General features: G+C 48.3%; 1 protein-coding gene across 1 annotated transcript in view; it reads left to right on the top strand.

Annotated features, from left to right (window-relative positions):
• Nucleotides 1–6,453: 6,453 nt before the first annotated feature.
• The window catches only part of LOC108940583 (plectin-like), a 138,852-nt gene continuing 129,162 nt past the window's right edge, over nt 6,454–16,143 (top strand). Inside the window, exons 1-2 of the mRNA XM_018762829.1 lie at nt 6,454–6,602; nt 13,880–14,054. Of these exons, the coding sequence (XP_018618345.1) occupies nt 13,883–14,054 (172 nt within the window). The 5' untranslated portion in view covers nt 6,454–6,602; nt 13,880–13,882. The remainder of the gene's footprint in view (nt 6,603–13,879; nt 14,055–16,143) is intronic.

Here is a 16,143-nt window from a genome sequence, read left to right as displayed (position 1 = left end):
TCACTGAAATGCCTTGTGCTTCCAAGAGGACAGCGTTCCTGATCTCGACATTGCAGGCCTGTGCGCCAGTAGTCCGTTGGTTTCCGTCATCCCGGGAGCTTCAAGTGATGCTCTGCTCCTGTCCTGCCCATCTAGGATCTCTGATTTGATCAAAGCAATTATTTCTGAAAAGCTAAACACAAGTTAGGGGGCCGTTATTGGTTCAAAGAGGCCTCAAAAGGTTTTATAAGTGTTTCCCAGGTCCAGTGTTTTTTTGCCATAAGGTGGCGCTGCTGTACCGTTTGGGACATGAAGACAGCCACAGGGGACACTGGTTATGGGCAGATTTTGGACAGTGTGTTTCTCCTGGACAACACTGTCTTAGTGACGGACGCAAAGTAAACGGAAAGCCCTGAGAAGAACTCACCCTTAAATATGAAACTTCGAAGCCAGTACAATTGGATCACTTGAAAATGTTTTATTTTTACATGTTTAAATTTTTACAAGTGAACCTTCATGGATTAAATCTAGTGGCGCCGACTAATAATCCAGATTATTTTATCTGAAAACTTTAGTTGTAGAAGATCTGTGATGGTTCACGTGGCCTGCAGGGGGTGCTGTTGTATCGGTAATCGGCAAACACGAAGGAACAGGCTCCTTTGGCTTAGTGATGCGCCGTGAGGCCCTGATGCGGTTCTCCAGGAGTTCAAATAACGTGTGAGCATGTAACATAAAGGACGGGAAGGTTTGTTGACGGGAAGGTTATCGTCATCAAAAAGAACAAATCAATATTGTCTGCTGACCAGCAGTGGATCAAAACGGCTGAATGCGAACAGAGGCCTGTTTTTCAGGGGTTCCTGGCAGCTGTTGTGCATCATGTCCTCTGGTGCTTTGTGATGATTCAGGACCTCTGACATGAGTTGCCTGTCCCCCGTGCTTCTTCTGATGGGTGTGAGGACTTGGCAGATGCTGGGAATTCCTCCGCATGCCTGTTTGATCCCGGGGCCACAGGACTCGCACCCGCAGCGCCGGTACTTGTTGTCCTGCACAGAGGAGCCCATTGAGGGCCATCCCCTGCTCTCACAAAGCCTGGCTGTGACGGGGGTCCGGAGGAGCAGCGGGAGCTCTTGCCTGCCAGCGGAATGCCCTCTACACAACTAGCGGACCTTGCAATAAAGACGGGGGTCCCTGACCCCAATCACCACTACCTCCACACACTTTCCCAGAATGCTCTGCTCAAATTCAAAGAACCCCGACCTGAAAGGTCTCAACAGAAGTGAAGCCAGCAGTACCGAGCGACGCTCTCATCCTCCTCGCTGCCATGAACCACTACAGAATCACTAACTGCCTACTAATATTAGCATTCCCTGCTGGTAGTAATAAGTCCACACTTACTGTATTTGAACCCATGACCTCCAAGTCCCAGAGACAGCATCATAAACCCCTGCGTCGCCCCGGTATCAGTGCTAATGCTAACAGAATAACCTGCTTTTATCAGTTTTGATCTCGTTTCAAGTTATTTTGTAAAATCTCATTGACTGGCAGCCCCACCCGCTCACTGTTAAATATGTTTTATTTAAGAACACACATGTACTGCGCTGTACCATACTTTAATAAGTGCTCTGGAAGTAATGGCATGAGCTTCTAACATGGCCTCCGATTGCTTTCCCGCAAGCATTTCATATTTAATTTTCATGCTGGGTTTCAAATGGTGAGGTGCAAGGCAATAAAGATAATGCTCAGAGCTGCAGTTCCCATTAGCGGAGTCATCGTATTGAAAAAACGTTTCAAGGAGTGGGTCTGGGGGGGGCAAGTCAAGCGCTGAATCCTTCACAGCTGTGATGGTACAGAAACGCTGCACTAGATAAAGACACTTCTGAAGAAGACGTGCAGTGCAGTTTGACGCCTGCTCTCTAGATACAAACGGATGAAACGCTGGAGACAGAAATGAGGTTTGAAAAAAGCCGACACGGGTGGGGAACTGGAGCTCTTTGATGAGCACATCCTCGCACGTACTGTCAGCCTTTCATCCTTTATTACTGTAATAGTGGCATTACTATAGTCATGTGTGGAGGCACATGGAGGTTCAGTTATTTCTTTCATTGTGACGTTAATAAAAATAACAAGAGTGACAATGCCAAGGTCAGATTAAATGTGCCCTCTATGTGAAGGTTGGCACTATACAGGATACGGGTGGTCTCTTGCACACGGCCTCCTTAGTTTACTGGGATCAGAACCAGACACGTGTTTGTAACTCACCTTACTTGTAACTCCAAATTCACTTTTACTAATAAGTCACAGCCAGTAAGACGTGAGGAAGAGCAGGCGCTAGAAGTGAATGGGATCGAGATTGTCCAATAGTCCACATTCTGTTTAGTTGCTCTTTGCTGACATCTAGTGGCTGGATATGTAAATACAGGTAACATTCAATGCAACAAAAATTAGGGATACAGAAAAACAAAGACACACACACACACACACACACACATTTTCTGAACCGCTTGTCCCATACGGGGTCGTGGGGAACCGGAGCCTATCCGGTAACTCAGGGCGTAAGGCCGGAGGGGGAGCGGACACACACAGGACGGGATGCCAGTCCGCCGCAAGGCACCCCAAGCGGGACTCGAACCCCAGACCCACCAGAGAGGAGGACCCGGTCAAACCCACTGCGCCACCGTGCCCCCTTTACAGAAAAACAGCTGAAGGAAATGAAAATTTAATAAAGCTGAAAACGTTCATATCTTGAAAAATTCATAGTGACCATTTGTAATAGGGGGAACCAATGCATACAGAAAGGTCCACAGCTGTTCGAATTCAATGGTCTCCTTAACCTCTCCTGTAATCCATCAGTTGAATTCCACAACTAAAGAACAGAAGCATTGTCTTGTGAGAAGCAGTAAGTGTGTGTCAAAGTATAGAGAAGTACGCTGGGAAATTCTGCCCACTGCAGTCCATCTGCCCGCTCCTGCGGGACTCGTGGAACTGCTCCTCCTATGAGCTCAGCTCCACGCTCCGCCGCATTGTGCTGACAGCGTTCTGACACTGGGATCCTAATAGACTTCCAGGGGGCCGGGATCCAGAGGGGGGCATTCCTCACAGCGGTGTCCGCTCGGCCCCAGACATTCTGGGCGTGGACGGGAATCCCAGTTAACAGAGGTGGATGGCGGACCACAGCGATGCTCTAACCCAGTAGAGAGCCAAGAAAAGCTGAGTCATTCCGACTGCAGGCCAGTGGAAGGACCCGGGGTCTTACGCACTGTAACATGACGTGTGTCACGGTTATCGGACAATTTCAGAACCATTCTGTAAAACTTCACTTTCCCTTTGCTGCAGTAAACAAATACCCATAATGCCGTATCTCCTTGCCCATAATTAGCCCATGTCTCTAAATGCTGCCATCAAAAGTGCGTTTGTTTTGTTTCCAAACTATGCGGCTCATTTGGTCCAGCTCAATTCACAGATAAAAATGTTGCTACGTTGGACCTCCATTGCAGATGGACCTCATCCACTTCCCAGGTTGAACCTCCTTATATCCTTTGAAGTAAGAAAAAAAGCACTTAAGAAATTGACCTGAGAAATAACTCATTGGGTGGATCTACTCAAGAACTTTCGGCTCCTTTCCAGGCAATGCCAGCGTGGCCAAGTCGTCCTTATCGTCTTCTTCATGCGTTTGTGCTGCTCAGAGAACGTCAGAGGGGATCGTGAGGCGGAAAGCCAGGACAGATTAGGGGCTAGAACAAACATCCCGCTCCGAAGTTTGCCCCAGGTCCCGCAGCTGGAGATTGCAGCGATTGAGGGCCATCGGTTGTGTAGGAAAGTGTCCCCACAGACCCCATCCTGTTTGTTCACGTGGTCCAACCCAACCCAGTGATATATATTTGTGTGGACCGAGCTCAACTCCTACTGTCACAAGGCTCTCCGTGTCAAACACCAGATGTTTCTGTTTCTCCAAAACGGTGTAAGTTCGACGCTCTTCCTCAGTCCTCCGTTTTATTCCCTTACTTGGCTCATGCAGGTCCAGTTTAACCCTCTCCATGCAGATGTTGCAAATTAGCATCACTAACTGCCTACTGATACCAGTATTTCCTGCTGATAGTATTAATTTGGACCAGAGAGGGTTAAGGAATAGTTCCGGAATTTACAGAACGTCGGTTGACAGCTTTTGCCTTTTTTCGGGATCAGCGATCAGCAGAAAGGGATCAATCTGTCAGAAGACAGAATGGGACTCGGTGGAGTGATATGATATTAGATCCTGCAAATTACTATAAAAAAATACCTTATTATATTGATCATCTCAGTGCTTGGCTTTGACTTTGTCTTCCTTGAGCGACCAACGTGGAGGGGTACGCGTTTGTCAACTGTTCTCATCCTTAAATGTTTCAGCGAGTCCATCATTCACGAACGGGTCGCTGTGTCACATTTGCGTGCAAAGTTCTTTTAGTAAACTGGAGGATTTGGAAGGTGTTCCTGCGCTTCCTTCTATTCTTCTGGGCAGGATATTCAGCACCGAGGGATGCAGTTACCGTTTCCCTTCTGACCAGTTTTTGCCTTTAGTTTTATTTTGAGACAAACTTCAAAATAAGCGCTCGTCTGAAAAATGTCTTTTAAACCAGTTGCGTCCAGGAGAAGTGCCGAGGCTGAGACTCCCGGGGCAGGAACAGAGGAGCAGGTGCTCCCAACGTGACATCACACACCTTCACGCAGGAAGCTCATTCGCTCTCTTCACGAATGTTCTCGTGGCTCTGCTAACAGACCAAAAACTGAGAGTCTTCAAAGGTTCGAAGGGAGCGCTGCGGCATATCTCCAGGATATTGAACCGACACCCACCTGGTGATGGAGACGTAACACTTTGACCTCCGTGGCAGTTCCAGCCCAAGGAAGATGCACACCCCACCTCTGTGCCATTCTACCTCGGCGGAGGGGCGATGACTCACTCCCCCGGCCTCAACGTGCCCCCAGATGCCGAAAGCGAATCAGCCTCCGGGAAGAGAAGCCGAACAAATGAAGAGGGCTTTTTTCGGAACAGGTGTGTCGAACAGCAGCCGTGATCAAAAGGCTCTGTGTCTATCCTGTGGGCCTGGTTCTGAGAACGTGTCCCAGAGGTGTGTTTGCCCAAGGGGCGGGAGTGTTTGCGCAAGAGGAGGAGTGGGAATAAGATGGGAACGGCACACACCGCACCTCTCCGATGGCTCCGGAATCTATTCTCACTTCGTATTCGTCTTCGCACCCAACCGCTGGGCTGGTCAATCACATGGGATCAACTCTGAGGTTACAGAGAAGGTTAAACGTCAGTCCACAAAGGAAGCAAAGGTTTCATGAAAGGATAACAAAAACAACAATAATAATAATAATAATAATAATAATAATAAGCACCTGGCACTCTTACACTGTCAAAAGAAATTTAAATACCTTTGGTTCCTTGTGAGGTATTTCCCACAAAAAAATCACGTATCCGAATCCTTTTCTTGCCTGTTTATCCACTCGCTGCCTTATTTCCTACACCGTTATTTATCGGTTCGTCACTTTACGCGCGACTCGTTTGTTGTGTGACGCTGCAGCCGAACTGAATTTCCCTGCGGGGTTAAATACCGATCACTTCATTCGTTCACTTCCTCGGCCATAATTCATAAGGCGACAGTTCATAACTGAAGTCAATAATATTTTTGATATCATGTTATTAGGGGGGCGAAGGACACGCCGTTCGTAATGAAACATTTGGAGAGGAATCTGTGTAACAATGTTTTAGTCACAGAAGGCACACAAGTGTGTTAATGCGGTATATTACAGTACCGTGTGGCGCAGCTGCCTCCCCTCCCCCACACTCTGTCCCCCTCCCCCCCCCACAAGACGTTTCTCCATCGTCCTTCGGTTACGCGCAGCGCGTTTCGCTCCCTGCTGCCTTCACACACCGGGACACTATTTTTTCTCCAGCCGTTGGGGGTTGAAACCCGAAATGTCCACGTGACACTGCGATCGGAGCCGGACTGCGGGCCTCCCGCGGACTCGCGCCGCGCCGCGCCGCGCCGCCCCGCGTTTACGTCTCATCCGCCGCCGCATGCGGTCTCCTCGCGCTCCGTCGCGGGAGCACGTGCGTCGGCTTTGCGCTTTCATTCTTCTTGCGTTAATTACCGATGTCAGTCGGTGTGTGAGGGAGGGAGAGGGGGGCGAGGCAGGGGAGGGGAGCCGTCCGGCCGCATTACGGAGCTCTGCACACTGCGCACCGGCTCGTCCCCCGAACTGGACACCGGAGCAGCTCTCCGGCTTCGGGTGCCAACATCTCCGGCACGATCGCGGCTCGGATCCCCGGGAGGAGCGGCTGTCACATCCCCACGAGGACACACTGTCATATGTCCAGGAGGAGTGGTCTTGATCCCAGTGGGAGGGGCTGTCGGGTCTCCAGGAGGAGGGGGTTTCGGTCTCCAGGAGAAGGGGGTGTGGACCTGCAGGAGTGGGTCTGGAGCTCCAGGAGGAGTGGCTCTCGCTTCTCGTTGAGCCGCGCGCACGTGCGCCTTCAGCGGGGCGCGTCGCTTTCCTTTCGCGTTGCGTTCGGATCGTTGCGGCGCGGCGAGTCGGAGCGACTGCGGGATCGATGGGTCTGTGAGAGGAGCGACACGGAGAGACAGGTAAGGGCTTTAAATTAAACCAGTTAAACCCTTAGACTGGACCAGTATTGAATCAGTTAGAACTTGACACTGGGCTGTTACGCGGCTTCAAATGGACAAGCGCTTTAAACTGCATCTCATAAGCCTTGGGTTTTGAACTGGACTAGTATGGGCTGTGAACTGGACCAGTTTCCATTTAAATGACATCAGAGAGATTTGTAAACTGCACCAGTATAAGCGTTTTACATTGGACCAGTATGTGTGTCAAGCTGGGCAAGTAAGGATTTATACAGGACCAGTAAGAGCTTAAAACTGGAGCACTGAGGACTTGGGACTGGACAGCTGTTTTAAATTTTCACCCATTAATTCACCCATAACGGTGCAAATTGTTGTTTTTGTAACCAAAAGCACCACGTAATAAGGAGGGAAGGTGGTTTATGAGGTCGTGAACATTGACCTGGTCGTTCGATGACTTCCATGCATTTCTCTGTTTGTCCGTCAGACAGCAGGTACGTCGTACTGTTACGCAGCCGCTCACACATCACAATGCGCTTCACGCCACATCTCGCGCTGAAACGTGACCGGCGTGCACCTTCCCGTGAGGCAAAGCGACGCCGTTCCTCTCCGAACGCTCAGGTAGACCACACCTGGACCACATTTGAATGTGGCGCTGCCGCTCGAAGGCCCTGCCGATGGCACAGGACTCCCGCTGACCCGGGTTGGACGTGGCCCTGTGCTAATCAGTTCTACGATGGACGTGGACTTTGCACCTGGCAGACTAAGGTTTTATTTTTTGCAGTAAACTGTGTGTGACCATGCAAACTCGAAGGCTGTCACGGTAACATTTGGGCTGTAGGTTTCGGCGGTTTAATGTCACTCTTCCAGGTGGCCTGACAACAGTAAAACCGCTCATGTTGTACCTGGCGTAGTTACATTGAATGAATAGGTTCGAATCCCACTTTTTGCTGTAGTACCCTCGAGCAAGGAACTTACCATGAATTGCCATGGTAAAAATTACCTAGATGCATTAACTAAATGAAGAAATATAAATGGCCTGGATTTGGTGTTAATGGAAGCGGGGGGGGGGGGGTGTAAACAGAGAGATGTGACCTTTCAGCTCGATGAGAAACTTCCGGAGACCACGGCGGTGGTGCATTGAAGGGAAGGCTGAGTTACTAGAATATTCTTCTGCCCCCTCCAGCTTAAAACACAGGACAACCACACAAGAGCGCACATACCTGACGGTAGAACGCTTACCATAAGGGCCTGGTCTGGCCAAAGAGCTGTGGTTGTATGAACCGCACAGTTTTGGGATCGAAGCCAATCAGCTTCTGGTTCCCAAAGCCCATTTGCTTCCACTTTAACTTTAGCAAGATTTCAGCAGCCTTTTAAAGTCTTTCATGTGTTACATTGAAGAACTTTTATCTCAGGTGAAGCGTGTTCTTCAGTATTTATCAATGTATCAAAGAACGACCGCGTTTTCACAGCAGTTGGGAACATGTCCCGCGATAAAGGTGAACATCAGCAGTCTGCGGCTGCATGCGTGGACGTTTGCTGCGCTGGACAACGCCCTTGGCCCCCGGCTAAGTGTCGCGGCCGTGTCTGCAGGAACGCTCGTGTGGTGTCGGGTCCCGTTGCCGACCGCTACTGCGGCTATTAATAGGCCGGTCTGCACAGGGCTCCCTGTATGATTTATAGATCTCCGTTGAGTCATTTTCATCTTCCTCCCGTGCCGAAGAGCCTGTCGCACCTCGGTGCAGACACAACCCCCCCCCAGGGTCTTATCAGCTTAAACACCTAATTTCATAGTCATACATTTCATATCGCTGCCCTTCTGCTGTTGGTGAATACATTGCGTGTTTCATTGCAACGGGCGACACATTTGTCTCCATCCAGATAGAAAATGCAAATTCGCCGTCGTCCCAATTGTGAAATCGCAGGGTTGCGTCACATGCGTGGCGGTTGCTGCATGTTTGCGACACGTTAGAGTTAGAAAACCCTGTGGTTTGGGCTCAGGCTTTTGCAGCGACACGGTGCAGTTCCGTGGTGCACAGCTAGGTGGTGCTCTAACTGCTGGAAGGGGAATGACTAATGGCTTTGGCTTTGCTAGCTGGGATGTGTATGTGGGTCCGATGTGTGTGAACATGGGTGTTGTTCTCCTCTTGTGTTCCGTTTATTGTCCCGTTGCAGATCTAATGTAGTTCCACTGCGATCCATTTGTGCTTCGGTTCTGTTCCTTTTGCGGTCCTGTTGTGGTACTATTGTGGTGCTGTTGGGGTCTCCTGACGTTGTCTTTGTGGTCATGATATGGTCCTGTTGTATTCCTGTTCCATTTACTTTGTGGTTCTGCTGCCTTCCCTTTGTCGTCTGCTTGTTCCATTTATGGTCAGTTTATGGTTCTAATGGAGTCCCGCTATGATCCATTTGTGGTCCAGTTCTGTTCCCTTTGTGGTCCTATTATGTTCCCATTGCATTCCCTGTGTGGAGCTTTTGTGTTCCCTCTGCGGTCCCTTTGCGGTCTCTTTGTGCTTCAGGTGTACTCTCCAAAGCTGTACATTTTGTGGTCACGGTCAGTATTTCCCATGATGCCCCTGGCCCTCCTGTAGGCGGTTAAGGATGTTTTACTGCTCACAGCAAACCCCTTTCTGGGAAGCTGAGCATTGAAACAAGGACCGACGCTCGGTGAGCTGAAGACGGCGATCGACCGTCCAGAACACACACGAGGTGTTAATATTTATGTGCGGAAATCGTTCACTTGCAGAAGAGGCAAGTGAAACCCTCAGCTGGCTGTCGGTTCACATCAGGATGGAAGTGTGTGTGTGTGTGTGTGTGTGGGGGGGGGGATCTGCTGCTGTGCAACACTGTTTTCCATAACCAGACATTCTTAATAACCTTTTAGATTCTGAATTGCCCTTTTACCACACTGCTGATGTGAGGTTTTTCTACCACTTACTACTTTTAGCATCCTCCAGGTGGCGCAGTGGTTAACAGCTGTCACATTGCAGTTGAATAAGCCTGAGTTGAGTCTGAGTAAAAATGACCCTGCTGTGTAAATGGGTGATGCAGGGTAATAAGCTTTTTGTGTTATTTATTATATTATTAGTATAATATTGATTATATTAATTGTGTAGTATAATACTTATTCTTCAACTCATGAAGACAACTGGAACCAGATGTTTGCTCGTAATTTGACTTGTTTTGTTTACCACAAAGGAACAATCAATAACAGCCGAATAAGAAAAGAAGTTGCACAATTGAGCTACTCGTTACGTTTTGGGAAATTAAAACATAAAAAGAAAAAATCAGTAATTTTCATAACTTCCCAATTAACTGATGTTTGCAGCACGAGAAACTGTTGTAATAGATTGTGAGGCATCGAATAACCAATTTTTGGGATGTCGATGTATAGGTCTTTGCTACTCGGCGCTTTTGCAACTTCCGTGCGTGAAAGTTTTGTCGGTGTGGGGAGGAGTGACACTAACCTGAATAATATAATATATAACCACAATAATATATGTTTATGAAGAAAAGGAGCCATTGTTGGATGGACGACACCACTGGCTACCGCAACGTTCGCACGGCCCTCCTGCCCACTGCAGCTGAAGACAATATTTTTGCTGTTTGTACTCTTTTTTTTTTTTTTTTTTTTTCTTCATCCCTTCTCTCCTTGCCTTGAGGTCAGAATTGGGCGGATTTGCATCCGGGAGGAAAAAAAACACTATGTTGATTAAATATATGTCTGAACAAGACATTGCGAGCTGGCAGCTGTTTCTGACTTGTTAAAAAAAAAAAAAAGACTTTGTTAAAGAGACTTTATTCCTTATAATTAAAACCCGCCACTCTGAAAGATGCACTGATGTGACGTGACTGACGAATGCAGGTCTTCTGGACCGTGTGTGGTTCACAGGCGTGTCTCTGTCAGCGGTCCCTCCAGGCCTGGGTGCGGATGCACACCTTGGCAAAGCACCGCGGTTAACAGCATTAGAGCAGGAGGAGGAGTTTCAACCCGAGTTCTTTGATTACAGCTCTAACTACTGCGCCACCTGCTGGGTTCTCCAAGCCCTGCGACACACCTGGATTTTTTTTATAAAGCCATTTGGGTGTCGGGTTGTTTGTATGGAGTGGGGGGTCAAAACAGGTTCCCACCCTGAGCACCAAACCCCCAACCCTGTGTGTTCAGGACCCGTATGGAGACGGCAAACCGACAGTGTGACACACTTCGTCTTAAAGGCCCCCCTGTTTCCATTAATTTGGACAAACAGTGTCCTGCTGGTCTTAGTCCTTCTAGACTCTGCCTGGTCCCCCAAGCTGGAGGCCTCACAGGACGTCCGTCTTTTTCCATCTCGCCGTTTTTCCATCCTTTTAAATTTGCACCTCGTCGCCATGGCAACCCGGCTTCGGAGCGGAAAGCGTTACTTGCAGCCGCCCGCCCCCGCCGTTAGTCCAGAACGGCTTTATAACGCTCTATGAATTTAGGTCCATTTCAAACAGGCGTGAGGTGTGTGTCGGGAGGCCGAGCGGCGATTCGCTGCAGTGCGACGATGTTCACGCTCCGGCACTTATCACACACGGAATTCAAACCTCCGTCGCGTATGTCTGTAGTAAGAGGTCCAGCCTGGAGCTGCCATCCCCCGGGGGGCTGCTTACATCACCCGCCCTTCCGCATCAGGGGTTCAGTGAGGTCATGTACCCCCCATTGTTGTGCTCCTGGAGGAGTGTGAACTGTTACCATGGCAACGGCGCTCCTGTCAGGTGTAGTTGCAGGAGGGTATGAGTGTCTCTCAGGTATGGAGACCTTTGGTCAGCAGGGGTGGAGGCTTCCCGTTTGCCTGACATCCCAGAGACGTGTGTGTGTGTGTGTGAGAGAGAGAGACCAGGAGAGAGAAAGTAACATTATATACTACATGCACTAGGAGAGACCCCTAGTATCTGTGTCTGTGTGTAAAGCACCTTTATGCTTCTCACTCTGCGATCAGTGGTGTGTGTGTGTGTGTGTGTGTGTGTGTGTGTGGGACACATTCCAAGATGGCAAACACTCAATGTGTGGAAGAGACCAAAGTTCCTCTTGCTGTCACATTACTACTTCATTACTACATTTCATGCCAATTTTGTGTTGGTTCATCTCACACTTTGAGCCTCTTGCTTGTTAGTTCTGAAAAACCTTTTTTACATGAACGGCGGTTCCTGCTTTATGGCAGATTATGGAAATGATTTTGAAAAGTGTATGATGGCGATATGGTGTAACGGTCAGAGCGACACGTTTAAGGGAACAGATCAGTGACGTTTCCAGTGTCGCCGTAATAAATGTCGCTGTGGCTAAATATGCAAAATCGCTCCTTTATTCCCTGCAATAATGCAGTTCACGTCTGGGATTCTGGGATAGGATCCGGACGGCCGTGACCCCGACCAAGAGAAGTGCTGAGAGAGTGAGAGTTTTGCGTTTTCATTTTTGGGACTCTTTTCTCCAAAGTGACTAATGGTCTCAGGTTTCACTGGTCACTATGGAAACGCTTTCAAAACAAAGGTGACCAGTCATACCTGAGTTATGATCTTTATGCCATATTTACATTTATTGATATATCTGATGCTTCTTTCCAACCTGATGCACAACTCAGAGTTAAAAAAAAAAAAAAAAAAAAAAAAAATGCATAAGAAGCAGACGAAGAGCTTTAGATACAGAAACAGGGTAATGGACACAACTTGAGTGTCTGACTCCACCATGTTGCTGGTTGACATCCTTCCAGTAGCTCCTGTGGACTCATTAATGCAGCTGTCAGGAGATCAGGAGAGAAGTGCCTCTGAAAGAGATGGGTTCGAGACCATTTCTGAATGTGGGAGGGATTCGGCAGTTCTGAGGCACAGGGGGAGCACTTTTAACAAGAACTAAGACCCTACGCACGTTCGATATTGGAGCCCTTGTGAGTGGGATCCCCGGGCAGCCGCAGGTCTCGCTGGGGTGCGGACACAATTTATACTTGTTTAAAAATCCCTTTTCAATTCACACAACTTTATATTTACAGGAAGTTAAAACTGCTTTTGTTATTGTGGTGAGAAGCCAGACTGGGGCTTGCAAACGGCTGTGATGAAGGAGCAGAAGGAAATGATTAATTTGCTGTGCAGCACAGTGTTTATTGATGTGATGTTTGCCCATGCTGATGGGTGTTGGTTTGTTATCCTCTAAGCTTTATTGACTCATCATAGATGGGCATGAATATCCCTGTCCAGTGCAACATGGGCTGGTTACCCTGGTATGCGAACCGTCGTCGCGGCGACCGAATGGAAATCTCTGCCACGAAGCATTTATTATTTCGCTGGCGGGCAAACTGCTCTCGGTGTCCCGAATCGGTGAAAGCGCCGCTTATGTAACGGCACTCTGCGGAGCGGCAGGCGGCACGATGCCTCACGGGGGGTCACCCCGGGTCATCATTTTGGCCCAGTTGTGTGTGGGGTGGGGGGTGACTAATGCCATTAAAGCCAAATTCATATATAGCCATCTATTTAAAAATACAATAAGGACTGTAAGTCTGTTTATTTTGTTCATAACTCTAGAATCACTTTCACCACTAAGTCGCAGTCAATAGAAGCTTAATACAGATGCCCCCCCCCCCCCCCCCTTCTTCTTTTGTTTTGCATTTTAGGTTCTGTAAAATTCTGAAGTACAGCTATAATAAAAAATATTGTGCAAGTTATTTTGTGATCTTTGACTTTTATTAAATTGATTTTTCTAGAGAATTCAGAACATCTAAAAGTAAAACATATGTCCCCGGACACCTGTCCAAAGCCGACTGCTCCTGCCGTAAATATGTGCAGCGTTCCATGTGATCGTGGTCGTTATTGATCAGTGACACTCAGGAACACCAGACACGAGCTGTAAACACTGTGGAAGTGAGTTGAATTCAGGCGGTCTGATGGCTATTTTCTGCATAATTCAAAATTTTACATCAAAATTCCCCACTGTGTGAATGGGTAAAACCATGTAAATAGCTGAGTGTACAAACCGCAACGTCGTGACTCATTTTGAAGAAAAGGGAACTAATATTTTAGATGTGGTTAAATGAGAAATATGGACGTGCAGCTGTGGATTGCTGCTGTTTCTCCATGGCGGGGAACTCAGGAGACCAATATAAGCAGTACAGATAATAAGGCCATAATAGGAGCTAATTGTAGCTAATTAGACTAACTGGATTGAGCAGAGTGAAAACCAGGTACATCTCTCAAGGAGTTGAGTTCTGTCTGTCTGGTCTGTACCCCCCCCCCCCCCATTTTTTGACTTGTGCCCCCTATGCTCCTGTCCTCAGGCAATGGCAGAGCAGAGAGAGAAGCAGTGGGGCAACGGGGGGCCGGAGGTCAGCCCCCCCTGCCCAGGGGATACCCTGCCCTGGAACCTGGACAAGAACCAGAGAGTGAAGCGCTCCAGGTCGGCGTCTGGAGACGTGCTGGACCCAGCAGAGAGGGCGGTGGTGCGCATTGCAGGTGAGGAACGTGTTCCTGTGTCACGGGCGCGCGCACACACGCGTACACACACACACCCTGCAGAACTCGCCATGCAATGCAGTAACTGGTACTGACCAGCAGATGTCGCTGTCGCGTGTCGGAGCTCTGTGTGTAAACACTTCTTTGGGGTCTGCAGGGGTATTTTTGAAGTAAATGTGACCAGTCCTGCTTTTTGTACAAAAGCCCCACATTTTTGAATGTGCCTCTTCGCCGGTCCGCTTGGGTCTCCCGGCGAGTCGGGGCGGATGGGTTAGTGCTCTACGTCTGGCAGAGGGGGTGGGGGGTGGCCCTCTGCAGACAGGAGAACAATGGGCGCTGTGTGGATGACATCATCCTCATCGTTCGCTCGGCCCGAGGGGACGAATTAGCTCGGCGGGGGCACGGAGCCAATGCCCCTCCCGTCACGCAGCCGTTTTACAGCCAATCTGTCATCCAGGTGTCTTTGCAATCTCATCATTTAATGCGAATGAGTGCACAGCGGTTCTGGTCCCACGATGCGTCGCTTTTGCACGGAATTATTTACACAGTCGTAGTACAAGTGTCAGCAGAGCATTTTCTTTATTTGTTCTTAATTAACATTTAAGGAGTTCTTCATTTGGACTCATTAACTTCGGTGGTCCATGTTACTCTTTGGATATAAATTAATTTACAATAATATTTTGACCCGTATGTCTTTGTGCAGAAGTGGTGTCATGTGCACAGTGCGGTCATCCCCGGTCTGCTGGCACTTTGTCACCCTAGGAAATGAACTAACTATGAACACAGCTGGGGCCAGAAGTCTGTCTGTAACTCGTTTTGTTTGTAACTCCAAAGTCACTTTTACTGCAATATCACAGTCAATAACATCTTAATACAGACATATTTCAATTTTATCTCTGTTTGTACTTGGTAAAAAAAAAATGGATTTATACTAATTAATAAATAAACCTTTGAGACATTTAATAAATGAAATAAACAACATATAAACTTTGAGCTACATTAAAATTAAACATAAAATTAACTGGAGAAACAGTGTTGACTCCACAAACTCCTGTTTGGTGCCGATTCATCTGACAGACATGCGGGGTTTGTCATCTTGGTGTTGATCACTGATGCTGAGGAAGATGAGGCATGAGGTGTAAACACTGTGGAAGTGAGTTGAATCGAGGCAGCCCCAGCCTGCTTCTCCATTTGGGTGCTCTTCACTGCCATCTACTGGCCTGGCGGGTAAACACACTTTCCTTTACTCTGCAACAGACCAAAATATCACAAAATGGATTTTGAAGAAAAAGATTGTGTTTGAAAATTTGTAACTCTGTGGTTTGTAGAACACGGAGCCACTTTTATCAATCACTAACCGAATGCGTTAATGGAGATAATGATGCATAATGAAGCATGAGGTGCAAAGGTTGTGTTAAGGTTTTGGTTTGGCTTTTGCTCACCTGAAATACGTTTGAGGAGAAGATGAGTAACGTTGAAGGATTACGATGGAGTAATTACACTAGTTACTGTATTCAGGGCAGTAATAGCAAGTCCCTTTGGACCTTTTGTGCCCCACATGGGGTTGGATGAAAGAGCCTCAGCACTAGCTGCTCCTTTCATCCTTCATTTATCTAATTATGTATTTGTTTGTTAATATCGAGGGTATTTAAGAGCTGTAACGGCTGGATTCTGTCTCGGGTTCGAATCGCTCCCCCGCTTATGTGTAATAGAGATAGTCAGAGGCCGGTCTCTGTGGGCGGGGTCAGGAGTGGGCAGGGCTGTGGAATGGGTGGGGCTGGGAAGTGGGCGGGTCTGTGATCAAGGCTACATCTCCACGAGTCTTGCCACATGTCTCTACATCCCACCCTTCCTTTCTCAGAGTTCAGTAGAGCCTCATCTGCAGTTAAGGAATCCTTTGGGTCCACCTGAAAGTGGGGAGCACACGGTGCTCAGCTCTGCCACCTAGTGGAGGAGCCGAGAGCTGCAGCGCTCTTCGGAAAATGTTTGAAGAGCTCAGAAGGAGTTTGGTCAGTTGCTCCTTAATACACACACACACATTTTCGGAACCGCTTGTCCCATACGGGGTTGCGGAGAACCGGAGCCTACC

This window comes from Scleropages formosus, chromosome 18 (genome assembly GCF_900964775.1).
Source record: "Scleropages formosus chromosome 18, fSclFor1.1, whole genome shotgun sequence".
NCBI classification, from domain to species: Eukaryota; Metazoa; Chordata; class Actinopteri; order Osteoglossiformes; family Osteoglossidae; genus Scleropages; species Scleropages formosus.
The sequence above is the reverse complement of the archived record's forward strand: the minus strand, read 5'-3'. Positions and strand labels throughout refer to the sequence as shown.